This window comes from Aythya marila (genome assembly GCF_965140915.1).
Source record: "Aythya marila genome assembly, chromosome: 2".
NCBI classification, from domain to species: domain Eukaryota; kingdom Metazoa; phylum Chordata; class Aves; order Anseriformes; family Anatidae; genus Aythya; species Aythya marila.
The window spans coordinates 62,854,607-62,881,950 of record NC_139043.1 but is presented as its reverse complement, the minus strand read 5'-3'; the positions used below and the strand labels follow the sequence as shown (position 1 = coordinate 62,881,950).

Genomic DNA, 27,344 nt, shown 5'->3' with positions numbered 1-27,344 from the left:
GCACTGCCTTGAGTGCTGACAGGTGGAGAAGTGAACCAGGTCCTACAAAGGGATGAGTCAGTGCTTTCCCAGCTCCTGACAGCTAACATGCAGGAAAAAATATCACTGAATGCTGAACATTAAACTAAAAGCCAAAGCCGAGCTCTGTGAAGCCCTTCTAGGACAAAATGCACCCTGCCCAGAAGCAGGGAGAGGAAGGGAAGGATGAGAGGTGTCCACGCCCGCACTGGGCTGAGGAAGAATGGCGCTTCTCTGGGCATGAGGGACTACTCAGGTCCTTCTGCTCACGTAGGGACCTGGCCCCCTTCCCTTCCCTGCTTCAGCAGTTTTTGCAAGTGCTGAGCTGCACTTAGGAATTGCCAAGAATTTAGTGTCTTTCTTTTTGTGGCCTCTGCTACTCCCCTCAATTTACAAGGCAGCAAAGAAAAGTAACCATCACACACACCATGGCAGCAAAGCCCTGTTTCACTGCAGTTTAGCAAAGATCCCATACAGTATTAAAAGTACACTTTATTTTCTGTACAGTTCTCATCCAGATCTCCAGGCAATGTCCATTGTGTGCCCATAAAAAGTTACAGATTGCTCTATTGCCATGAGACAGTAACTGTCCCAAAAACTGTCCATGAGGGACAGAGAGCGACAGCCATCAAAGTCAAGTGCTGATGCTTTCTGGACGCGGGGAGGATGATGGGAAGGAGGGAGAGGGGGAGGCAGCTCTGCTCTGCAGCTAAGTCTCAAGCAAACAGAGCTACGGACTGCTCCTTGGGGACCAGGAGACACCCCCTGGTTCGTATCATCGTTCGTGCTTAGTGTTCAAGTCGTTGCGCTCAAGGGTCACCCCATTTCCATTCCGTGTCACCTCCTTCCTGTTCCAGTCCTTTTCCATGTAAAATTCAGCTAACACAGGGCAGTGGTCCGAAGCCACCCCACCCCAGGACCAGTTATCAGGGATCCATGGGTTTGTGAGACCTTCCCGCACAACAGCCCAGTGGCCTGCATGAAAAAGAATTGCAGAGAAACAAGATTAATGTGGAAGGGATGCCTGGATTTAAACGTTTCCACAAGCTTGCAAAAGAACTATTCAGCATGCCCAGTAATTGAAGGCAGCCTCACCAGCAGCCGTAGGAAGTCACTACAGCCCCCACATTCGCCACGCACCGCTAACCACACACAGGTTTATGACACCTAAGTAGAAACTCTACCTGTGAAAACCTTTTTCAAGCTGCGGCTGATCCAGATGTTGTCCAGTGACTTGCATCCTTGGGGGTTCTTTGTGCTGATATTGGTGAAGGTACCTGAAGGGACCAAGTGATGGAACTTCTCTTTCCTCAGTATGTCGTGGTCACTGCTGTCGGGAGCCTGGTTAAAATCTCCCAGGATGATCACGTCTTTTTCTCCTGGAAAACAAGAAAAATGGAAAGAAAAAAATAAATGTAAGGAAGTACTGGATATCCGCTCCCTAAATTCAAGAAGGGGAGGTAACAGAAGGAAGAAATATACAAATACTTTGTAGCAAAGCTGACTTTACTCTGAACTATTGAAAGCAATGCTGCTTAAAGCCTTTTTCACTGGCTGTTTACTCATGGCCCTTCTGTTCAGGACAAAAAAAAACATCCAGTACATGTTTCTTGTTTGGTTCTAAATATCTTGGTTACACTGGCATCCTTTGCTTGCTGCTCACAGACAGTGACAAATCCAAAGACTAGCATTTCTGGTCTTAGAGGCTTTTATAAATCTGTGACTTTGTAAGCTTCTTTTTTTCTTCTTCTGTAAGATATACATATTGGCTCCAACCTGCCCTGACATTTTCTTTTTATAGCTTTCCTGTAAGAGTCAAGGATATTTTTGTGATAATTCCTGGAAGACACAGGCTTTTGGTAGTATATATTGGAACAGGCTGCCCAGGGAAGTGGTGGAGTCACCATCCCTGGAAGTCTTCAAAAGACGTTTAGATGTAGAGCTTAGGGATATGGTTTAGTGGGGACTGCTAGCATTAGGTCAGAGGTTGGACTCGATGATCTTGAGGTCTCTTCCAACCTAGAAATTCTGTGATTCTGTGTGATATATCAGAGCCCTGAAAGTGCAGTGCTCATTCTAAGCCTGTGCAATGAAGAAATCTCAAAGAAGAAGCCTGAGTAGCAGCCTGCAGTCCTGATAGCAGGAGGTTATTAGTTCACAAACCCCACAGACACTTACTGGCTATAGAAGCTTTCATTCTCCCAGATGGCTGAAGAGATACTATTTAACTTGTGATGTCTTCGAATTTGGCTAGGGCTGAATTTCCAAAGAAACCATGGAAATTACTTGAAATGCTCATCCAAAAATCCCATCTTTCCATGGAAATATGATTACCTCACTTATATTTTATTTCCAATCCTAACTGAATGAGAAAGGAAACACTGGACCTTAATTTTATACCCACAGCATGTGTTCTTCAGAGCTCCACTGCTGTAGACAGAGACATCCCAGCTGTGCACCAGGTAAGAGGAGAATGGACATGCCCCGGTGCCCATCTCAACCCCCTGCCAGAAAGGTGTGATGAGCTCCAGGACTGTGATAGCTGAGCAAAGACACTGCTGCAATGCAGAGCTTGGTACTGGGGAAGGAGGAAGCTGCAACAGGGATGCACAAATGCACCAAAAATTATAACAGAGCTGACTTCAGAGAAGAAAACAATTCTATTCTGTAAGCCCCTTTGCTTTCTGGGGTTGAAGTGTGGAGGCAGAGGGGTGGACCAAGTGATTGCTCTACCATATGCAGCTCTCATGGATAAAGCTATTTGTTGGCTGCTGTTGCTTTAGAAGTAGCTAGCCAGGAGAGGGAGCACAAGTTAAACAACAAAATCCATTGCACTGCTCTGCTTGCAGTGCTTCAAAAAGGGATTGGGAGAGGGCAGGAGTGCAGAGAGATTGATAGTTTATGACTTAAAACAAACAAACAAACAAAAAAACAACTTTAAAACATGATGCTTGCTAGGATGCAGAGGGGTGATGAAAAAATAATGAAACTACTTGTGTTTTTTCTGCCCTTTGCAAGCCAAAAATCATACTTCACATGACATGATATTTAAATATTATTCTGCAAAGTGTTAGTGGTAGTGACTTACCTACCTCTAGAAGAAATAAAAAACAAACCCAAACCCAAGTTATTTTAAGCTCCATCAAAACCCAAATGAAAATCAGTGTTTGTCTAATGGGGAAGGACCAAATTCCCTGGAGGGAACTGGTTTTCTCTCATGACCTGAATAAAGTGCTTGAATGGTGCCTCCAAAATGTCACCTTCCACCTTTACAGCTCACATCTTGGCCAGATGGGCTTCCATTCCTGCACAACGCTGAGCAGCAAGCTTGCTGAGAGCTGGCAGTTTTGCATGCATCTCACTGCAAAAAAAACAAGATCTCTCACTTGCCAGGCCATGGAGGATGAACCTTTACACCTGGGTGCCATGAGGCTGCAAGGAAATCGCATCATAGGGCAGCCGTAACTGGGTGCTCAGAGGTGACCATGCTGCTGCAGTCCTTCCGGACTAACGCTTGCTTAACGGCCAAGGCAGCAGTTGGCTTCTGCCATGCTCTTAGCCCAGTGATATGAAGCAGTAAGGCCACTCCAGAAAGCTCCAGGGCATACCCTTAATGCAGATTACAAATGGCAGGCAAGCAGGAATCCTAGCAACAGCACCTCGATCCTGCACTTAATATATTTCTTTTAGCCAATTCTCCAGCCTTACGTGAAAAATATATTAAAAAAATCATAATCAGAAGTGGAAATTCTAACTGACTGTTCAGTTCTGAACAATTTAAAAATAGCAGAGGATAAAACAACCAACACGTAGACATGTTTGTGGAAGCAGGTACAAAGTCGGTCTGGAGTATGCACAGGAAATGAGTCACTGTATTCTTCGCTGTTTTAAACTTTCTCATGCAGAACAGCTAAGCATAAAATCCTAATGCAACATAAAGCAGACAGAGATGGAATAGATGGGGTGCAGCAACCATTTGAGAAGCCAAAACCCAGTTTGCCAGCACATCACCGAGGCAAAGGGTTACTTCTGGTCCCCTCTGCCAGAAGCTTCTGGCGTTCCACCTTACTGCAAATCCCTGGGAGAAAGGCTGTGCAGCCCACCTGCGCTGAGCAGAAGAGGCAGATGAGAGCATCGATGGTCTAGATAACCGCCAGCTGCATTTCCCCTCATCCTGGCTCACTAATTCTGCCAGCTCCTGTGACAGCAATACCGTGAGCAGCAGCCCTGTGGTTTCTGTCTGATCTGCCTCCCGTTGCCCCCAATGGACACCAAACAGCCAGAGCAAAGGAAACAAATCTGTCTGGGTTCTCCTGGGTGTGCCCCAGAAAAGAAAAGCCCTGCCTTAACTCTGGTCCCCTCTGTGGAGCGGCTGAGCACTGCTGCAAGGACACCAGCCTGCACATCTGATCGGCTGTGCACTGATGCAAGCAGCTGAGGGACTGGACTTGCAGTGCACAGAGACAAAGGCAACCACCTGTGGAAAGCCTGCAGCGTTGAATTCTGCTGTTCTGCAGGGACTGTGAAAGCCTCCTTGGTTTCACAGCAGTCCAAAGAGACCCCTGTAGGACACTCTCTCCTGACTTCCCCATGCCCTGAATCAGTCCCCTAATGAACCAGACTCTTAAACCCCTAAATTCCTCCTGAAGAGAGTGAAAACCAGATCATGAGAAGGATGTGACATCACATCAGCTGGTAAGATGCTGCCTCTCAAAGGTCTTCTAAGCCTGATGCATGGGTAATCTGTGCAATATGGACAAGCCAGATGGGAGAAAATGACTAAGCCAACTCCCTGATCCCTGGGTCCAGCACATCCAGGATGGCATCTTTGTGGCCATGTGGCCACAGCAAAGACTTGAGTCCCTCTGGTGCTGCTGAAGGGAAAAAGAAGGAGGGAAAAGAGATGCCAGATCCACTTGTCTGATGGGAGAAATGTGGAGACACCACTGCTCTGGGGAATGGAGACATTACATGAGACTGTGTGTAATAACTACATTCCCTTGGATGCTCACGTGTCCCTTTGTAAGGTTGAAAGACAGCAAATAAGGTGCCTGTTTGCAAAATGGGAACAGAAACTCACACTTAAAGGAGTATCCACAGGAAAATCAGTCTTAATTAACCATATTTTATGGATTGCTTTGGAGAAAAAATGAAGGATCGCGGTAATTTTAAGCATGACATTGATTTTGGCAGTACTGAAAATAACGTGTGAAAAACCATTTGTTTATGAAAGAAGACCTGCACACCACAAGTTTGGAGGAATGTGAAGCTCTGTGACAGATCAAGTCAAGAACATATACGCTCCAGTGACATGTCCACCATATGAAAATAAAAGCACAAACTAAAAAGAAACCCTAATGTCAACAGTCTAAATTTAGATGCAGCGGAAATGCAACTCTGTTGACTTTGGAAGCGCTACACATTTATCTGTGTCCCGATTTGGCCTTCTGGGATTAAACAAATGATCCTTTTGTTTGCCTTCATCCTTTTCATTTTCAAGGTATGTGGATAAATACTTAAATTCATAACACTTAAAAATAGCTCTGACTGGACTCTTGCAGCCTAAAAGGAAAAACAGTGAAACATATAAAAAACTGCAAATACATCTTGCATTAGGATTTTAATGCTTCCAAGTGACCAACCTCGCAAAACTGTGCAAAGTAGAAAATGTGTCTAACCTTTTAACCCTTTTGTGTCCTTGTTAAGCAGTAAGCAAAGGGCTAGATTTTTCGATTCCTATGAAAAGATCACCAATATAAACACCATTTAGTATCTGAAACCTGCTGTTCTGCTCTACAGGAAACAGTTTAATCTGCAAGCCTCAGAATAAGAAGCAATTCTCAGAAATGTGGCAAAGAATTTCAGCTGTCTATTAAATTGCTCAGGTTGAGATCTAAATTCTGGTATCCCTCATCTTGGTGTAAAACCAGAGCAACTTACCTGAAAACAACAAAATTATTCTGCATATTACACCCATGTATGAAAGCTAGTTTCTGGTCTCTTTTCTCATTAGTGGGCATCTTCTGACTTGCACTGAGTTTTCCAAAATAAGCCAGATGTCTTTTTTTTTTTTTTTTTTGGCTGAACTTGCTCTAACACTACCATAAAATCACAAGGAGTTTCACTTGAAAAGTGGAGTCAAAGCCAGTAGGGAACCCTGCGGTATTTGCATTAATTATAATAGATTAAAAGGTAATGAGCAGAGAAAAAACAGATTTGCCACACTGTGAAGCATTCAAATAAAGACAATCTAAAAAGACAAATCTAAAGACAATCTAAAGCTGATGAGGATATTTTTGAAAACTGCACTGAGACAGTTATGTATATATTTTAAATTCCTCTTGATTAGGCATGATGACCAGCGTGCGTGTGCTAACTGGAAGGAAGACAACACCGTACCTTTCAGAGTCTCCTGCAAAGTCTGTGCAAAGGTTGCTAGTTTGTGGCTGTCATGGTTCTTCCCTGTGTTCTCCCCTGCTGCGGATGCCAAGGCCAGGTGAAGGTTAACCAGTGTCAGATCATTCATCCCAAACTGTGGGAGCAAGGAGGGAAATCAATACAGGGCAAGAAAGGTCACCAAGCAATTCACCTATTCCACATACTTCCAGCACTAAATCCTGGTGACTAGGACCCACTTCACTCCACATACAGTGTATTTTGTTTTGTCTTGGTGTTTTGGGAAGACAGGGAACACATTTTGCACCTCTTCTTGCAACAGCCTAATACCCTTACAGTTCTGGGGAAACTGATTTTCGTAAGCACACAGCTTCTTTCCACAGCAGTTGCAGTGAGAATCTGACTGCAAAACCAGTAATAAGCTACGAATAATGTCGTCATTGTTACATGGACTAATTACTACTCTCCTACGATTGGCCTTGGCCTGTCACAGAGATCAACCATGAAACGTAATGCACCTTGAAATGGGCGGTTGGCTCCCTGCAATCTTCTTCTTACTTTCTGGGACTCACTTCATTGCGTGGCACAAGTAATACTTACTCCTAATTTAACTTGTCTATATTTATTAGAAACTTCTCTGAAAGCATTACCAGAGATGTCAAATTCCCCAAACTGGAACTCTCCACCACAGCCTGTATGGAGAAAGGGGTTGTACATTCACTCAAGCATATGCAGAACAGCTTGGAAAGAGTCAGTTTCCAAAATGCTTTCTTGTACATGGGTGCAGCCTAGTGAAGAAGCCTTAAAATGGAAACTCTACGCTATGTCAGTGATGTAAGAGATCAGTCCCGAGCCTCCCAGGAGCACAAAACCTTCTGTAAACATCCATTCTGCCTATGCTCACCCCATCTCCACCCCCGATATACGGCACTGACCAGAACCACGGAGCTATGGTTGCCTGCTGCTGGATACTCACTCACCTCTCCAAAAGCCAGGGAAGGTGACAGGTGATTGCTGTCACTCTATCAGACTGCAGACACTACTGAAGATCCACCCCCCCACACACACATACCTAAATGCTCCCTTGCAGCATGGCTCTCTCCCACAGGAGCAGGGAAGGAATGATCCTGGTGATCCACCTTACCTATCAAGGCCCACTAAGCACCTTATTTTAATCAAGCCATGACAGAGTGTTGATCTGATGAAATGGATTAGTCTTGTGCAAGTTTTTATCTATTAGTAGACTGTGCCTCTTTCCAACTTCTTGTCTTTTTTTTTTTTTTTTTTTTTTTTTTTTTTTTAATAAAAGCTCATCTCTGCAAGGGTCTGTTGGCACAAATGAGTTACCTTGAAACGTGCAAGATACGGGTGAGGATATGAGTACTTCCCATTGCCATTAGTCTGTACATGCTCCTGAGAAGAGGCATCTTTCAGCTCAATGCCAGCTGTCGTATCCCAGAGGAACCCAGAGTATTCAACTCCCTGCAATTAAAACAAGAGAACAGGCAAAAAAAAAAAAAAAAAAAAAAAAAAAAAAGATGGTAAAAACAAAACCTTCTGCCCAAATGCAGTCTCCTAGATGAAACTTTCACCCAAATGTCTCAGTACTTCAGTGTCACTGTTGGTACTGGAGTGGTGTACATCACTCCCAAAATACACAGAGGTGGGAAAAAGTTTCTATCCTGGCCTGGCACCTGCTGAGGGTAGGAAGTCTACCTTGCTGTGCACAGGTGTAAGGGAGAAACAGCACCCTAGATTACCCATAGGAGATAACAAGAACTGGCGGAAAAGCTCCTGTGTTTCACCCTGGCCAAAACCCCCAGAAGGTGTGGGAGGAACAGGCAGCCCCAATGGCTTCACTGAAAGCCAAGCACACCGAGTTGAAATGCACATTGCTTTGCCACTTGCACTTGCATGCTGGCTATCAGACACCCAGGCAACCTGAGCACTGTGTGTCCCAGCCAACAATTTAATAAGCTGCTTTATCTTATACAAGTAGAGCGCATTCAGGACTGCTGCAGCAGCGAGAGATAAAGGTGCAGCCTCCTGTGTGCATGTATGGACTGATACACGTCCTTCATTTCCTGCTGTTCCTGGCAAGGAATCTGATTCTTCTCAGTGTGGTCAATAATAAAATAGCTTGTTGCCCATGAGAAAATAAGGATATTTTTTTTGCCTAATCCTGAGCAGGAGCCTATGTCCCCAGCATCCCATCTCTGCCAGTGGCAGACATTTACAAGCAGAGCATAAGGGAAGCTGTAGTGTGCAGAGGCTGGTGTTTGCCCTGACAGGCTCTTCCCAGCACTGGCACACTGCTGCAAGCCATCTTTTCCTGTTCCTCTCCACACCATATGCAATCTTACAGACTTCTGTCGTGCACGAGCTAAAAATATCCAGGCTCGTTCAGCCTCTTGGCACAACATCTGGTCTAGACCTCTCAGCCCTGTCAATCTTCTCTCTCTCTTTTGTAGCTCAAGTGCTTCATGTTCAGTTCTCCGCTCCTTTCATCCCGGCATCTATCATCCTTCATGCTTTTTTGGACTACTTGGGACCGTGGCATTCCCAGAAAGCTGTCTGCACTCATTACACCAGCAGCAGTATCTAATTCAAAGCCTGTCAAGCCTCCCCTCTCATAGCACAGACAGGATTTGCCTTGGTATCATTCAAACCTGTTTCTCTTAGCGAATCATAGTTAAATCCATCTCAAGGAAATGTCTTCCATTTCAGTTGCAAAAAAATAAGTATTATATGCTCTGCTGTCTTCCACTGAGCCTTGAAAGAAAGTATTAAGGTTGGCTAAAATCCTTCTGTAGCCCATTTGGCCAGTTTTAGACTTGAAACTGGTGGAATAATTTTGTCAGTATTTTAATGTCTGAAAACCAAGTAGGCTACAAGAAAAGATGTAGAAGAATAAAACAGATGTCAGCAGCCCCCCTCTATTCCCTAGCTCCAGATTTTCCATCAACCCAGTGGCCAATATCAGTGTTCGGTAGAAGGCCAAATGACTGGGATGAGTGGGAGCACAAACCTATGCACCAACCACTATTTTGCCTTATTTAGCCCTGCAGAGTGTCTTGAGATCGCTCTGTGCCAAAGATGCTATACATTCAGAGTACCACTGCATTATTTCATTGCATTGTGTTTGTGTGCACAATGTTCAAACCTAATGAACCCATCAACTAACGTAAGGGGTAGAAAAGGCTTTTTGGCTTAGTGTAGGGTGCTGTAGCATAGCCAGACTTCCCTTCTGTAAAAGCACCTAAAAGGGAGAGTCAGTAAGTAACATTTCTATTCTTAGTTTGGCCACAGATTTCTCCCATAATCTGGGGAGTCCTTCATCCTTACATCCCTACCAGTAAAACAAAGTACATGATGATTTTCAGTTACTCAGTCCACACTCAAAACTTTCATTGTTATCTTCAGAAACACAAGATTCAAGAATGAATTGACTAAGGACTCCAGATTCAACACAGAAACTCTGAGACAATCACTAATTATTGTTGGGAAAAAAGACATAGCAAAGGGAACAACTTTGCACAACTTCACAAAATAGTTTAAATTCAGTGCTCTAATGATCTGTTGTAAGAAGAGGTTCCAAATTAAAGCTTCCAGCCAGGAACAAAAGCACCCCAAAAGGGATCTGCTGTCTGCATTGGAAGTAGAAGTGTTGTTCTGAATTGTGTAAAGCTTTGGACACATTTAGTCCCTTAGTCTTTCTATTGGTACGTACAGGACAATTCTTGTGGTGCTCAGGTGGTTTTTGTTGTTGTTTGTGTTTTATATCCTTAGCACCCTGGAAGGAAAAGGGAGAGATCTCCCTTGGGAGAGACCACCTTTGGATGCCATTAGTAGAGTGCAGCCCCATATAGCTGTACCTTGAATATAGTCAAGGGTGCCAGGCACAACCCTCACCACCTTGTAAATGAGTACCTTGTTGCAGTACGTATATATATTCCCAGGACAGAAGATGCTGCAGGGAAAAGCCCAGTGCAGCAAGTTGCTGATTTTCAATAGAGTCCAAGGCATATTTCAAAGATACTTGTATGGCACTTTAGGGAATGTGCAAGATAAGCTCCTCTGCCAGATGAGGATGGCATGCTGAGCAGCTCCTCTATAGGGTCTTTGTTTGTAAACTAGGAAAACTGGAAGCTCTTCCAAATTCCAGCCAGTGCTGTATAACAGAGCAAGCTCAGCTGACCAGCAGAAAAAAATCAGAAGTACTGCAGCATGTCAGGGGCAAAACAATGGGCTCTTTCCTTGTCCTAAAGTGTAGCCTTTTTTCTGTATTTCTTTACTGTTTTTATCTCCCCTAAACACATGGACACCTTCCTCCTTAAAAGTATGCCATGGACAGGGGAGAACAACTCTTCTAAATAATCAATAGCACAGTCAAACCGAATGCCATTTGAAGAGTCAGCTTTAAAAAAAAAAAAAAGCTGCAAACCTTGCCAAAAGGATTTGCAAAATGTTTTGCCTTAAACAGATTAAGAATATGTCCTTGGTTAAAGGCAAAAAAAATTGAAGCAGAAGTTCAAACGTAGGGATTAATGTACCTTATGTAGCTGGCCCGAGGGTTTTTCAGAAACAACACCCTTCCAACATCCTCTAGGACCCTTCCACTTGCGGATGTTTGGCAGCGTCGGCTGGTTCAGCTCCATACAAAACTAGAGAGAGAGAAAAAAAAAAAAAAAAAAAAAGGTTAGGTTTCTAGGGCTTTAAAAAAAACCTGCAAAAAGCACGCAAAGAGGCATTGATAAGATACGCTGTGAAACACAGGCTATCGTCTCTACTGAAATGTTAAATGAAAGCCCAGCTACAAATCTGAGGTCAAGGAAGCTGCACCAGTTTATGCTAGCTACAAAATTTAAGCTCCAATTTTTCAGCAGCACAATAGCCTAGGCCAGCCCTGGAAGGGGAAGCCGGCTAACCCAGAAAGCACAAAAGCACACTGAGCAGACATGAGGAACACAAAACCTCTGCCCCCCGAAAGGTTTGCGCAGGAGGTAGTCTGGGACCAGTCCCAGGATCTCGTCATTATTTGGAGATTGGGTTAAAATGGCACAAACATGGCAAGCAGAACATATTCTAAAAGTGCCTAAGTTTCTCCCTTGGGCTCTTTTCCCACAAAGTGCCGCTGGGAGAGCAGCAGGGGGGCTGTCAGGGGCAGGAAGCCCCCATGTAGGAGGGCTGGCTGCTCTCCAGCGCCCGCATCGCCCTCGGTGGTGGGGAAGAAGCTGAAGGAAGGGCGGAGGATAGACCCAACAGCCAGTACTCAGCTGACAAACTGATTTTGAGGGGTTACGGCTCAAAAGCTGTTTGTAAAGAAGCAATGAGTCGGTGTGGTGAAGGCGAGGAAGCTGAGAGCTCAGGCTAAGAAACCTCAAACAAGCCAATGTGCCCGAGGGCACGCTGCGGGTACTGCAAGGGGTGATAAATCAGAGGAAGGAGAACCTCAGTGCTACAGGGCACATTTCAACATCTGCATTTCAATGGGCAAGTAATAAACTACCAGCATAAAACACATAGCAGACACAAACCCTGTAAACTGCTGCAGGAGCTCTGCGTAACATTTCCAGCCTTTCCAGAGATGCTGGCAATAGAAATGCTGCCGCTTCACGTGGCATTTTGCAGCCATGCATATACAACATACACGCTGTAATACCACCATATGCACCATACGCGGCTGTATTGTGGTATGACAGATGCTTTATGGATGCCTGTGACTCCCTGTGCAGGAAGGGCTTGGCTGCACATTTTCACACATAGCAGATCTTTCTGGGGCTCCCCAGAGATGCTGGTTGTCCTGGACATTGCTGTACAGCCACAGAACTTGGGCACATTCACACTGCCAGGCATATGGTCAGAGCTATAAAGACTGTGCAGTAACACCCAACAGATCAAGGGTACTGGGACTGTGGACACCCTGGAAAAGACCCCACATCCACTTGGATAATAACAATTTAACAAATTTGGAGATAACAATTTCCAAAAATTTGGAAATAACAATTTAACAACAACAACAAAAAAGACTATGCCTTGGAAAACCTGGAGCCCCTTTATGCAGATGCTATGAAATACTTTTTGCCAGGGGGTTCAGAATAAAGCTTAATAGGAGGAGTTTGAGCCCTCTGCAAAGCTACTGTCAGGTCAAGACAGACCCCAGCTGGATGCTGGCAGGGACACCAGGCATCAGCACACCCTGGCTGTGTGGAAGTGCGTGCACACAGCAGCTGTGGCTTCGGGGAAAGAAGCTATTAAAAAGTAATCACTGTGAAACAGTAAGAGACTTTCAATGTGCATTTTCTTTCTTTTTTTTTTCTTTTTTCTTTAATTTATCTGACACTGGAAGAGCTGCACTGACACACAGGTTTTTGCAGTGAAAGACCATCTTCAGACAAAAGCTTGTAACCCAAATGTCAGCCCAACAGAAACATCGATTTAACGAAGAAGGATTTCAAGGCACACAATAACCTCAGTGATGGTTCTCTGTGGTGGGTCATGCTTCTGGCCAAACACAGTTTGAAAAGTTGTGCTGCAAATCTGCATGGATATAAACGTTTCTGATGTGGGTATCAGCGAAGGATGGGACAGCTGTTCTCCATACTGGAACGGGGAATGGCTACCCCCTTTCCAACTTACCACTTGTTCTTATTCACATGTCTATTTCATCTTTTGTTTCAAAAAGAAAAATCAACCCCTGCTCTTTTACTAACTGCCTTGTCTGTAAGTTCAGTATCCTGGATGCTGAAGCTGTAAGCATTTACCTCTAAAATACACACAACCCAAAAAGTAATCTTTCTTGTCTTGGAAAGCCAAGAGGCATTCACACTCAAAAGAGAAAATGTCTGGCACATCCTTTAAGAAACTTTTCTGAAATGTAGAGATTTGCTGGAACTTCTTATTCAAGATGCTGTGTGTACTGCATCACTGCTTGTTATATAGCTTCAAGCAGTGCTAGGGCTGTGCTGGTTTATTAAACAACGAGGCACACAGGGCACTTGCACAGCCTGAGAACAGAGCTCTGCTCTGGACTGAAGGCTAGGTGAAATCATAACACACACACACAGTAAGTCACAGCAGTAATAATTATCATTCCTGATGTTGTTCTGCTGCCTTTAAACTGCATGCATTTGCTGAATGAGTTTTCTAACATTTAAATAACATAAATCAGCAACCATGGGGAAAAAAAATGAAGTTATGAGTTTTACTGTAAACCAACAAAAGAGTTAACTTATCTCCGGGTTGCAGCTGCCTAGTGGACAGCACAAAAGATATAGCAGGGCTGAATAAATACTACAGAAACCACCACTTTATTAAAAAGAGCATCTGCAATCAACTAGTTTGAATATTTCCTCCAAATTGATTTCCTTAAGGCCCTGATTTAACTTTGCTCAAAGAAAAAGATGACAAATAAGATTATATGGTTTGTTCAGAAAAAGGCATCAGCCTGCTCTGGGTACAGTTTTAGCAACTGAGAGCATCCCCTCCAGCAGCTGACTTTAATTTGTGCCCATTTTTCAGGGCTTACAGGCACACAGATTTTGAAGCTCTTGCAGAATACTTGCTTAGGTCACATTCTCTGCTGAAGTGAGAAGGGTATTTCTTAAATCACATTGTTCTGCCCACAAAGCCCAAGAGCAAACACGATTACAGTTTCCCTTGTACAGTAAAAATCTACAGACAAGCTCATGGCCTACATTGGGCACGAAAAAACACCCTTTCTTCCTTTGCAAAGTTAGATCTAAATCAATCTTTCTGGGGAGCTTCTTCTCATGTGGTAAAGAAAAATCAAAATGAAAATCTCAGTCAGAACATTTTCCCCCAAAATCCTCATAAGGAATAAAGTCTTAGCTTTTTTTTTTTTTTTTTTTTTTTTTTTTTCTCTAAAGAGCCTTTCAGATTGCAAGTTTCCTGAACAAAATCATCTTTCTTTATTAAATCCTGTACATAACTGAGTCAAAACTCAAATAGATACTGCCATATCAACAGCACAAGGGCTCTTTTACACAGACTGTCCCTGTATCATACCTACATGTATGCCTTCATGGTCTCTCTTGCAGCTCAGTGCTAAGTGGTTTTGGATAAGCAGTGCATCCAGGGTGTGGGAATGCAGCAGCACACAGGCTCCAGTCACACTCTAGGTAAAAGGCTGTCTGCCCCTGAAAGGTGACCCCCTGCGACAGCCACCTGCCTGCTACCAGCATGTGAAATGCAACGAGTCAACAAGAGCCACCACTCCCAGAACTGGGGCAAGCCCCACGGCCTCTGCTTGTCTTCAACCTATCAATCACCCACGAAGGGAGGATCCAAAGACGGAACTGCTCTGTTTCCCCTCATAAGGAGCCCGTGCCGATCGCTCCTGGCCACTCCAGAAGCAGACAGGTACAGGAACGAGCTTACACCGGGCAGCTGGAAGAAGCTGAGGAAACACACATTAGAGTAGGGACAGGAGAGGGAAGGCACAGTGTCTTGGACAGGTTCAGGGTGCCCTGGGTAATCTTTGCTTGCTTTTGAGGTGCTGTTTGTGCAGTGTGGGTAGTTAGGGTCTGGCGGCCGGAAGATGTCGCGCTGTACGGAAAGGTGGAGCCCCTCCCTTGATGGACAGTAGCGTGTGGTCTGTGATGTAAGCAAGCGGAAGTGACGCTATGGGCCTTGGGTATATAATACCATGTGACTCGACAGTAAACGCCATTTGCCATCCACCACGTTGGCGTCTGTGAGCCGATGGACCGAGCGGCCTGGGGTTGGTCGCCGTGCCGTTCCTGAACCAGGTCGCCACAGCCCCCTGAAGGCAACAGTGCAGCCACTACAAAATCAGGCAGAGTAGGCCCGATAGGCACAATACCACTCCATGCACACAGCTTGCCCCATCAGGTGTAACTCCTACAGTACACGGGCTGGGGACCACACTGAGATGGGGACCTCCTTTGAGGTGAGCATCCTTTGCCTGAAAAGAGGATGCACTCACTACTCCTTTACACACTTAGGAAATCAAGGTGACCCAGGAAAACAATGCCTTAGGGCTTAACAAGGCTAGATGTAATTGTGCATTTCTTATCAGTCTCATCTGTAGATATTTTAATTTCAGACCTGCAGTCAGAGCACAGGCTGTAAAGAGAGTGAGGCAAGAAGGAACTGTAAAGAGGAGCTTCCAGTGTGAGCCTGTTACTGTGGCACAGTACGCCTTGTCTCAGTGCAGTAATCATCGCCTGAACTTTAGAAAGGCACTCAAGGCAATTAAATGTTCATTTTGTTTAATTACCACAGATGCTTTCAGGCCAAAAGGGCACTGCATTAAATGTAAATAACAACTTACTTCTTCAAAGCAAAGATGATTTTAGTTCCTCTTAAGAAAGGGGAGAGAAGAGAGCTTAGGGAATAAACACGCTATTTCTGAATGTTAAATATGCACAGTTCCTTTATTTTTAACAGGTACTAGGGGGAGCAACTTTAATGAGTACAGGAGATGCGTATGAAACTTCTATCAGTTCCTTACCGTTTCACATATGTTAAGAGATGGCACATTAGTAAAGATTTGACATCTCCGTGGTGAAAGAGACTTGGAGTATGAGTTGTGAAGAGCACAGGAGCTGGTAATAGCTGAAAAGTAGACTTTCATCATCCGCAAAAACAACAACAAAAAATGTATAACTATACAATTAGGTCAAAATTCACCACCTTTTTCAAAGCCCACCTACCCCCTCCAAACCTGATTCCTCTAGCAGTAAAACTCCCATCCTGAAGCATGATCTAAAATATTCCAGATAGAAGATGTAACAAAACTGACAATGGCTTCACGAGACCATCTGGCGCTAGCACTATTAATCCATCCTTCAATATATATTTCTTCTGCTCCATCACTGGGTACTCCGTAGCATACAAACGTTCTTAGAATTAAATGCACGCTATCCTTTATTTTCTTTATAAATCCAAGAGTGGACTGTACTTCTATTTCCAACTCAAAATGCAGACTTGAGAACCTGCAAACCTTACCCAATCAACCATCTACAGGACACAGCTACAGCTGGTGCTCCCTAATTGAGCCTGACCCAGAAAGCTGGGAGCAGAAACATTGAGAACATTTTTGAAATCAACACCTTCAGTTTTCACATAAAGCACCCTGATGTGACACTGATGCTTCTGAAGAAACAGAGCGTTTTGTTAGATCATGTTTGAGATGAGGAAGAAGCAGAATTAGCTGGAGATCTTTGTGGTGGTTGTATGTTCCTGGACTCACTACAGAGGCTGGGGTAAGAAAACAGGTTAGGGCTGCAAGAGAAAAGCACTTGGTATCCACATCCCTGCAGGCAGGAGCAGCTAAGCAAAGGGACACAGAGGAGCATCAGTTGTGTCTGGGTTCTTGAATAACCAAGCATAACTGCAGGGAAGGAAGTGTTATTACAGCTATAGCCTAAAACAGAATCAACACTGGATCCTATTTCCTTCTGACAATAGCATAGTCTCTTGCTTGTTTGCCTTTCCCTGAAGTGTATCCATATCCTGTTTGCAGAGGTAGCCAAAAATTCTGGACACAAACAACTAGTAGATGAACACAAACACTGGCGTGGGGGATGCACTTGCAGGTGAACCACATAAACAGTGCAGAGGAAGTAGAGGTGGTCCTGCGTTAAGCTGTAATGTTTTATACATGCCCATTCAATTAGTCCCTTCCAGGAAAACATCGTGAAGCATTTCATAATATTTATTGATTGTGTTCTTCGAGTATTGACATTACATAAAGGTAAATAAAACTTGGCAGGCAGAAGACAGCTAGACCGATAATTATTAGTGTTTCCAAAGGAGAAGAAAACTCCACAGGCAACAAAGATCTCAGACATATCAATACATTTCCTGTTGGAGAAGATTTCTCTTTCTCCCTCTTGAGAATAATTCTACAATGAAGATGTTAGTGAAGAAATATTTTTTTAGAAGTGTGGTTTACAGAAGCCAACTTATAAAGTTTAGGAGAAAAATTCTGTGATGGAAGTAAAGATAAGGAACAAATCTACTGAAAATGTCACAGAGACAGGACTACTCTCGGCGAGGTTATCGAGCCATCCTGCCATGTTAGCGTGCCCTGTTTGCTCTGTGTCATCGAGACCTGGGGCAACACCTTTCCATTCTCTATTTACTGGTTTGTCACTCTGGGAGCTAAAACAAAACATTGATGATTGAGTAAATTCTGTCATCCTCCACGCTCTGCACAAACATTATATCTAATGAATCCTTCAAATGGCTCCATAAACCCATCACAAGCAGCAAAACTGAGGCAGAGCCCTTCAGCAGCAAGCATTCAGCCAAACCCCTAACCAGCACCTGGCTTCACACATAAAGCTGCACCTGCAGGCACAACCATCACCTCTTTTTGTTTGTGCAGACTGTGGGCACAGAAAGCTCATTTGTTGTGCCAACATGCACATACAAACATGGACATGTTGGTAAATATGAGATCTCCCTCCAAACCACATGTAATGGGAGTTTTTCATCAGCCAGTTTCCATCACCTGGCACCAGCTGTGCAGTCCATTCCCACTCTCCCAGTTAGGTACCCAGGGCTTCCTCTTTTGCAAAGGGGATGACGGGGGCAAGCCAAGAGAAGACAATGAGTTCAGAAATGCAGGTTATACCTGTCCTTTTCCAGTCTCCTGGACACAGAGCACATGGTGGCAAGCAGATGACTTTTTCTGCTTGGGATCCCAAGTAGTGGCCCATCATAAGGGAGGCACCTTCGGCTTTTCCATCAGTTTGAGCATAGCTCAGTGGTGCCTGGAAAATGTGCTGCTGCTTAGACAGCAACCCAGTATTTCTGACAGACACCCATGAAGGAAGGATTTCCTTCTTCTGAGGATCAGATTCTTCGCTTCCAAATGAGTGCTTCAAGCACCATGTCAAGGACTGGAGAGCAAACGTCTACCAGCCTGCAGCCTTGCTGCCCAGCGAGGTGATTCATGTCCTGAACTCCAGGCTTTGCTGCAAAAACCATTTCTAAGCTTAATACGCAAGAAAGGAAACCTCCTGGATTGAACTCCTCAGAGGAGACAGGATGAGGAAGGCGCTTTTTCAAGCCAAGCTATGCGCAGGCACAGGCTAGAAACTGAAGTGCTGAGATTGGTATCATTCTGGGCATAACTCCCGTTATCAGAGGAACACTAGAGCAAAGCATTCAAGGACTCACACTTTTTAAAACAAAACACATCACCCTCACAACAGGTATCTGAGTCCCTTAAGGAATCTGGCCACGTTTTGAGCCAGCCCATGGATTTGAACCAAGCTGGAACACGAGGCTCCCTTCTGCAGCTGCTGTGTTACTCAACCATTGTAATTTATGAACGTGCGGGAAATAATTATGCTGATAAACTTAACATTATCTCAATTATCAAAAGTGTGCAATGATTTGTTTCCATACATGAACCTGTTTGAACCAAAGCAGATTTTATTTTTTAAGTTAGGTTTTACAGGATCAGTTGGGGAGTGGTAGGAGCATAAGTTTGCACTCCCAAGTGATTTGTTTTCCTTTCTGAGCACTTATTTTGGAAAGAATCAACAATGAGTTTCTACATTGTCCTCCCAGATGACCTCACCAGAGTCACCCAACTGCTTATTTTTTTGTAATACCTGAGAGGAAATTACATTCTTTATCTTTGACTATATGATTAAAAAAAGGATTGTAGCCCATAAAAACAGCTCTATGCTCGTCTTTTAATCATGGTGTTCCTGGGACAACAATTTAGATCATTCACTGGCACCTTCATCTAGCTTCATTCCTAACAAAAGTTATTATTTATATAAACAATGTCTTTTTATAGGGCTTGAAAAGGAAGACACGGAAACCTTTGGTGCAGAACAGTGAAACAACAACTGAAAGAAGATAACTATCATAACACACTTTAAGTGCCAGGGACTCTATTAAAAAATCACAGGATGCTCGACTACCTATTGTCAAAATGGGCTATGAAACATCTTTCAGCCAGGCTGCCATTTAATGGGAAACAGCCTTCATGTATTTGGTGGAAATATAGGCTGCCTTTTTGCTATGAAAGAGAACATCCATACTGGCCAACCTGTGCGTAGGAGCAGTTTTATGGGTTTTCAATTTCTCACATTTCTATTACAAGCTGAGCTTCTTCCTTGTACTTCATGAGACAGACTCATTTTGCAGAAGACATTTCCTGCAGACTTCTTTGCCTACCCTTGAGCGCTTTTTTTAAAACATAATACCAGAATTGAGCCTCAAGAGCTTGTCAAGGATGGTCCATAAAGCCTTGCAATTCATTCAAATGAGTGTTTTAGTCTGCGTAAGTATGCAGTATAATCATTAACAGCAATAATAGGAGCTAATATGGTATAAAGAAGAATAAAAAAGAAACCCTCATGATTACAAGCATATCTTTTTCATCGAGCTGCTTTTACAAGAGATGAGTGGATGAGTTCAAGCGCTTTTCCTACATTGTTATAAAGCTGTCTGCTCAAGCAGTTGGCTGTGCTAAAATCATAGCCACAACACAGTTGAATTATTTACTTGTTACTACATTGTCTGCTGTAAACGTTCATTTGCTTTTTCACATTTCTTCCCCATCTCATTATTTCCAAATGAAGAAGACAAGTTTCATCTTGCCACCTCTTCAGCCACCAGAAAAAGCAGATGCACCTCTCAGGGAACACAGACGTATGCTTAGAAAAGTATTATTGACATTATTAAAGCACTGAGGGCTCAGACTTTTTTCTTTTTGGGGGGAGATACTATACGTGTACTACTACAGATAGTGCCTCAAGCAGTGACCAATATAGAGCTCCAAGTCTTCCACAAGGTAAGGTATTGTATGCTCAGCGAGAGCACGTGTACTTCATTTTGTACCATCACAGCCACCACTCTGCAGGGCCACAGCTTGCCCAGTGAATGTTTGGAAAGCTAAACTGCATGCTCATTTGGATTAGATATAAGGCACCAGGTAACCACAAGTCAGTAGCTTTCTGGGAACCCTTCTTTTATTTTTAGTTCCTTGGCTAAAAATAAAAATAGCCCCCCATTTAGTTAGCCAATGCTTTTGTCATGCAATGGGGAAGCTCCTATTTATTTCTGTGGCGTGGTGCAAGACCATAATACGTGACAAGGACCTTACTCATCCAGCACTCACCGGGACTACATAAGTTGAAAATCAATTCATCAGAACCCAGCCCTTAACACAGAAGGCAAATAAAAAATCAGCCTATGAAACATGAGACCCAGGAGTGATAAGAACTGGTTTCTTGTTCACCAATTAAAAATAAACAAACCAAGCCAGAGAGCTATTTCCCATGATCTGAGTCTCCTTACCTGCACACTGCCTTGAGCCAAAGGAAAGGAGTATGGGAAAAAATGTGCTAATACAAAGGAAGAACAAAACTAAAGGGGAATGGGGAAATCATACAGTTTTGAGGGTTGTTAATCAAGGAAAGCTGCTTAAACACATAAGGTAATTAAATCTCACTCTACCACAATGGTAAAGTCTACTCATGTCCATAAGTGCAAGTAAAGTGTTTTTTTTTTTTTTTTTTTTTTTTTTTGTCTTTTTTTTTCCTTTGTAAACTTCTGGGATATAAGTAGAGATAAAGATGAACTGGACTGTGCTGATGTGTAGAATGAGAAGGAATAAAAACAGCATGTTATGAGAACTTCACTGACAAAAAGGAAAATCAAACGGCCCTCATTATTACAAGACCACAATTTGGACACCTCCTCTACAGAGACTTTCATCAAAAACTGTAATTCACAGGGCATTTTACTTCCACCCATTCTTTTCCTACTGTTAGAATACTGTTTTCCCCAGCTGATTTACATCTCTGTTTAGAGGAAGCATTCTTTCCCATGATAAGAATACAAAAACAAGGAAGAGAAGAGTAATGTAATATGACTCACAACCATTGCCAGTCTCAAATATCATTCCTTCATGAATTACACTTCAGATTACACTACATTACAGGACACTGTGCCACCTTCTGTAAAGCTATTTATATCTGTCTTGTATCCTATTCCACTACTTGTTTCTTGGATGCTTATTATTAGAAGGATCTCTTACAGGCATTAGGACATGTAATCTCACTTTTTTTTTTTTTTTTTAAATCTCATACACTTTTTCTAAATTATTGTTCACGCCTCTAGTCCTTAATGCAAAGAGTCTGATTTGACACTCACTCCCCTCTGAAACAGCACATTCTTTATTTAAAGGTTTGTGTGAGTAATAGATGGTCTGTCTTCTACAAGTAGCACCTTTTCAAGCGAATCCAGGAGACTGCCCTCAAGCCCTGACTAAAGCTCTGATCAAACAGATGCAATGCTCTCTGTCTCCCTGTAGGGAGTAAATGAATTACTTACTCCACATAAAAAACAAACAAACAAACAAACAAACAAACAAACAAAAAAAAAAAAAAAACACCATGATTTAGGCTGATATTACAAAACTTTTGCTGCCATGTCAATGTATTAAAAAGTAGGGGGAAGAAAAATCCAGACAAAAAGAACCTTCCTCAGAACTGCTGACTGCTCAAAACTAGTCCTGTTCTATGAACTGGCTTTGTCTTCTACCATTTTATAGAAGAAAGACATGACATGAAAAATCATTAGATTAAGGACTCTTCACATTACTTCTACCACCCACAAACTGAAGTTAAACACATGCTAGCATTTCTAAATACACATTTTCTGTTTCTCCTTGGTCTGTAAGTATAGTTATGATTTTACTAATGGATAAGTTTAGCTTCTGTCCAGGGACAGAATTAGATACCGCAAACAAACAAAAAAACAACAATAACAAAAAAACAATTAATAGAATGAGCAATCCCCATACCACTAGTTCCTAGAGACACACAGCCATGCTTTGGGGGAAAGTAACAGTGCCCCTCCTAAATGACATTTTAAGAGCAACCCATGTTCTCCATGGCTCCCAGTGATGTGTACAGCATTGTTTCATGAGAAAAAAGATGTGAAATGCAACTAGAGAAAAACATCCAACCAAGATCAAATAAACCAGCGGTATAAGTAGGTTTGAGCCTGTGCTTCCTATGCTGTAGAACACATTTCATTTATACCCGTATGAAGTCTGGGTTGGGCTTACGCCCTCCCCAAGAATCATTCCAACAAAACCTATGGCTTCTGGCTCTAATCATGTGGAAGTGGTTCAATGACATAGGTACAACAACAGGTTACTTCCCTTTACCATGAAATTTCTGGACACAGGGGATGAGGGGTAAGTAAAAGACTGTGCCCTTGAGTATTATCTGCACTCGGATAAAGAAGCAAGAGAAAGGAAAGACAGAGATAGAGGTACGATGTTGGAGAAAAGAGGGTAAGTAATAGAGAATAATGTGAGAAAATAATTAAAATAAACTCAGCCAGGCTCTCTGTTGGAATAATCTCCTTTCACTGGGAGCAGTCAATCACTGCCTCCTTGGTGGCTCCAGTGGAACAGGGCAGGAGTACCAACCTCAGCTGATGAATCATGAAGTTGAATTAGGCAAAGGGTACGCAGGGAGGCTTGGCACCACTTCTCTCTAGGAATGGGGAACAGAAAAATGAGGCAGCAAAAGGGCTGGAAAAGACTGAACAAAGGTCCTCAGTGAGTCAGTGGCAAGTCTCCTATAGGAGACTTCGGCAGCAGCTCCCAGGCTTGCGCAGGCCAGAACTCAAGGCGTAATGTTTGCCTGCAAGGGCAGCATTTACTGCACAACCAGCCACTCAGTGCGTTTACCATGGTGACGGGCCAGATAAATGTCCTTTGGTGACCCGCTGCTCCATGTCAAGGCACATTATAGTGCCATTCCAACTGCCCTAGCAAGTGCGCACACAAACATATTTGTATCTATGCAAGAAAGAAGCCATGTGCCCATGCTTGCCCATGCAAATGGAAAACAGGACCTCTCTTCCAAACACCGCAAAGCTCCTAGGGATAACCTTTCACAAATAAACAACCTGCCCTGCTCTGAGAGGGATTTTATAAAGAACAGAGATTACAATGGGTTTAATCACGATTAAACACTGATCTGGCTCAATCTACTCAAAAGCAGACAAAAGATAAATAAAAACCTCCAGCAGATGCATTTCATACTGGAAATTCTGGAACCTCAATTGACGTCATACTTTTTATGTTCAGATAGTATCTGGAGGAAACAGTACACTGGATCAAGAAAACAAAAGCAAAGTTCTAGTTAAAATTCTCCATGTGCTGTGTAGAAAGGCAAACGCGACATCAGGGAATGCTGTAGTGTTTTATAAACTCATTTTTCACAGTAGCTGAAATTCCTCTGCTAGAGTGATGCAACTGGAAAGAAACAAATTCTCCTTTTTGCCCCGATCTCTTGGGTCTTATCCTGTAAAAGTGGACGACATTACTCACTGTGTTCACCACTCATAGGCATTTTGGTGATGTGACCGATAGCCCAGCTGAAGCGCACACAGCACTTATACACCAACACACACAGGAAAACAAGCAGAAGGAGTTGGAAGCCACAGTGCAATTAGAAAACTATGATCTAATTGCTATCATGGAAATGTGGTGGGACAAATCACACAGCTGGAACACCTGAATCGAGGGCTACAAGCTTTACAGAAGAGATAGGCAGGGAAGGAAGGGTGGGGGTGTTGCCCTCTGTGTTAAGACACGGATAGATTACGAAGAGCTGCCTCTGAGAAACAACCACTGCAGGATGAGAGCTTGTGGGTAGAAGTTAAGGCTGGAACACCAGAGGACAGGTCTGCTACAGCCCACCTGGCCGAGGGGAGCCTGCTGCTGAGGCCTTCCTGCTTCAGCTACAAGGAGCGTGACGCTTGCAGGCTCTCATCCTGATGGTGACCTCAACCCCTGGACGTCTGCTGGGAGAGCTGCACAGCAGGCCGCGAGCAACCCAGGAGACTCCTGCGGTGCACTAAGGGTAACTTCATGGCCCAGGTTTGTGGCAAACCAAGCAGAGGAGAAGCATTGCTGGGCCTGGTGCTCCCCAGCACAGACCAACTTGTTGACGAGGCTGAGACTGGAGGCAGCCTGGGCTGCAGTGACCACGCCATGGCTGGGTTTGTGATCTGAGGAATATGGGCCTGGCAAAGAGCAAAGTCAGGACAAGTGAAATTCCAGTTATTTAAATAATTCCTGGGACGCTGTTCTTAGGGACAGGGGAACTGATCAGAGCTGGCAACTCTTTAATGGCATTTTTCTGAGAGCACAAGAGCTCTCCATCCTAATGTGTAAGAAATCCAGGGAAGGTAGGAAAGCAGGACAGCTGTGCAAGGACCTGCTGGGCAAACTGAGGCACAAGACGGAAGTGCACAGGCAGTGGGATTAAGGGCATGTGGCCTGGGAAGATGTGCAGAGATGGTATCAGGAAAGCCACGGCATGGATGGAACTGAGCTTGGCAAGGGGTGCAAAGAATAACAAGAAGGGATTCTGTAGGTACATTGCTCAGAAAAGAAAGACCAAGGAGAGTGTGTCCCTTCTGATGGATGAGAAGGCAGAACTGGTAATGACAGACATGGAGAAGGCTGAGGTACTCAACAATTCTCTGCCTCAGTCTTCACTGCTAGTCAGGCTTCCCACATCTCTCATTTCCCTGAACCTGTAGATGGGGGCTGGGTTTCAATGTCCCACCCACTGTAAGTGAAGAGAAGGTTCAAGACCATCTGATGAAACTGAACAAGTTTCAAGAAAGTGGTCTCTAGCTACAAGTCTATGGAGCCTGATGCCATGCATCCCAGAGTCCTGAGGGAACCGGCTGATGTAGTTGGCAAGCCACTCTCCATCATATTTGAAAAATCATGGCAACCAGGCAAAGTCCCCAGTGACTAGAAAAAGGGAAACCACTCACAGTTCTAAAAAGGGTAGAAAGGAAGACCTGGGGAACTACAGACCAGTGAGCCTCACCTCTGTGCATGGGTAGATCATGGAGCAGGTCCTCCTGGAAGCAGTATCAAGGCACATGCATGACAAGGAGGTGATCCAAGACAGTCAGTACAGCTTCACTAAGGGCAAATCGTGCCTGACCAAGCTGGTGGCCTTCTGTGATGGAGTGACTGCATCAGTCAACAAGGGAAGACTGACCAACGTCATCTACCTGGACTTGGCAGTACAGATCCAAGGCTGACTGCAGTTAATGGAAGCCTCCCTACCAGTTTCAGTTTGGTCTCCAGCTCTGCATCTGCCTTAAGTTTTGCTTTTACTGAAATAAATACTGTGGAGGTTTCTGTTCACCTTCAAGTCTCCTGTGCCATAAATATGCATGGTGTGCTGGGATGGTCTATCACAAACTGAAGAATGAAGTAAACGTCCCCTGCAGTGGACACACAAAATATACAGAAGTACAGAGCACTCCACCTCGAGTGTAGAGAGAAAACACATTCACCCTTCCTTTTAAACATACAGGTTGGAGGAACAACTAACACAAACTGAAGTATCTCTGCTGAAATTTAGCAAAAGTGAACTAATTTACTACAGCTGAGAACATGGCCCCAGATTTTTGTCAGTGGTGCGTTTGCTCTTATTGTGAAAAGAACATACCACGTCTGCAGCAAAACAAAGACAGAAGTATTCTGAGGACAACTCTCCCTACACATTCTGCTGGCATCAAGCACCAGTGACAGCATTGTTTTGGCATACTTGTTGCATAGGGAAAGGCATGATGGATTTGAACACTAAAACAGAAACCGATGTGAAATGTCACCTGGCTAAGCAGATCAACTTGCTAATTACCTAAACAGATTTATTTTTAAACTACAAAAACAGCATGTTTCTTGAGAAAATTATTTTTTCCCCTTTGCCAAATAAATGCAATTAACACTTGCCAAGTCCTCTGGAGTTCTTCATCTGCAATTAAGGACTTCACAAAATTAGACCGGGTAAAGTATTCAAAAACACCTTGGGGCAGTAGTGACCCTGGAGGTCTCCCCCAGAGCTGTGCTCCTAGAAGAGGAAATGATGCTTCTTACAGGATCTTCTACGTGCTTCTATAAGTGCCAGCACACCTGTGTACTCGAAACATTTTTCTCTGAAGCCTGAGTGGCCTTGAAGCCTACTGGGAATGAGGCTGTCATAGAGGTGAGCCATCACTTGGCATCTCACCGCCTGCATTAGTGGCTGCCCCTGGCAGCAGCGGCACTTCTGAAGCAGAGGAATGCCAGCACGTCAGCAACACTGTCCCGTGACAGCCAGGGTGAGCTGGGTTAGGAAGCAAATATCCTCCCCCATGCCATGCAAGGTAACTGCTGGAATGGTCTGACAGAATATGGCCAAAATAAACACAAACAAGCCTGTCTTCGACCCAGAATTTTCTCCAAGTAAAGATGATTCTTGTTCTCGTTGCGTGACCTGGTCCCATTTCACTGAGTCCACAGATTATTTTCCTGTTTGTATTAATGGGATGCTGGGGTGCATACAAGTGCCAGCAGCACCACAGAGAAACAAGCACCCGATGAGCAGCACCAAGGCTCAGACAACTTTGTCTAGAGACAGGATCTACAATTAAACCTTGTCAATCACCCCTTCTGTTTTGTCAACTTTGGACGTAAATGCAACAAATCATGGTAGATATTTGGCTTAAGGGACCACTTGGCCAAATTTGCCCTTACACACATCAGGACTTTGAAAATTAAACAAACAGTGTTTGCATAACACAAAGCTTCTCACAGTGGGATAATTTTCAGTGGCCAAGGTGGGAAAAACATACGAAGATAATCACAGAATCACAGAATCATCTAGGTTGGAAGAGACCTACAAAATCACCTAGTCCAACCTCTGACCTAACACTAACAAGTCCTCCACTAAACCATATCACTAAGGTTTATAATGAACTATATAAGACTATGTGTAACAGATTTGATTTTTTTTTTTTCCCCATAAGTAACAGATACACCACTTTTGAACTTGACTGCAGCACCCCACTGAGAGAGCACAAATCCTCCTGCGACATAC

General features: G+C 43.7%; 1 protein-coding gene across 1 annotated transcript in view; it reads right to left on the bottom strand.

Annotated features, from left to right (window-relative positions):
- Window positions 1-490: 490 nt before the first annotated feature.
- EEPD1 (endonuclease/exonuclease/phosphatase family domain containing 1) overlaps window positions 491-27,344 on the bottom strand; it is a 61,791-nt gene continuing 34,937 nt past the window's right edge. Inside the window, exons 3-7 of the mRNA XM_082753254.1 lie at window positions 10,968-11,078; window positions 7,762-7,896; window positions 6,418-6,550; window positions 1,203-1,397; window positions 491-993 (exon numbers count right to left, since the gene is read on the bottom strand). Coding sequence (XP_082609380.1) covers window positions 794-993; window positions 1,203-1,397; window positions 6,418-6,550; window positions 7,762-7,896; window positions 10,968-11,078 — 774 coding nt within the window. The 3' untranslated portion in view covers window positions 491-793. The remainder of the gene's footprint in view (window positions 994-1,202; window positions 1,398-6,417; window positions 6,551-7,761; window positions 7,897-10,967; window positions 11,079-27,344) is intronic.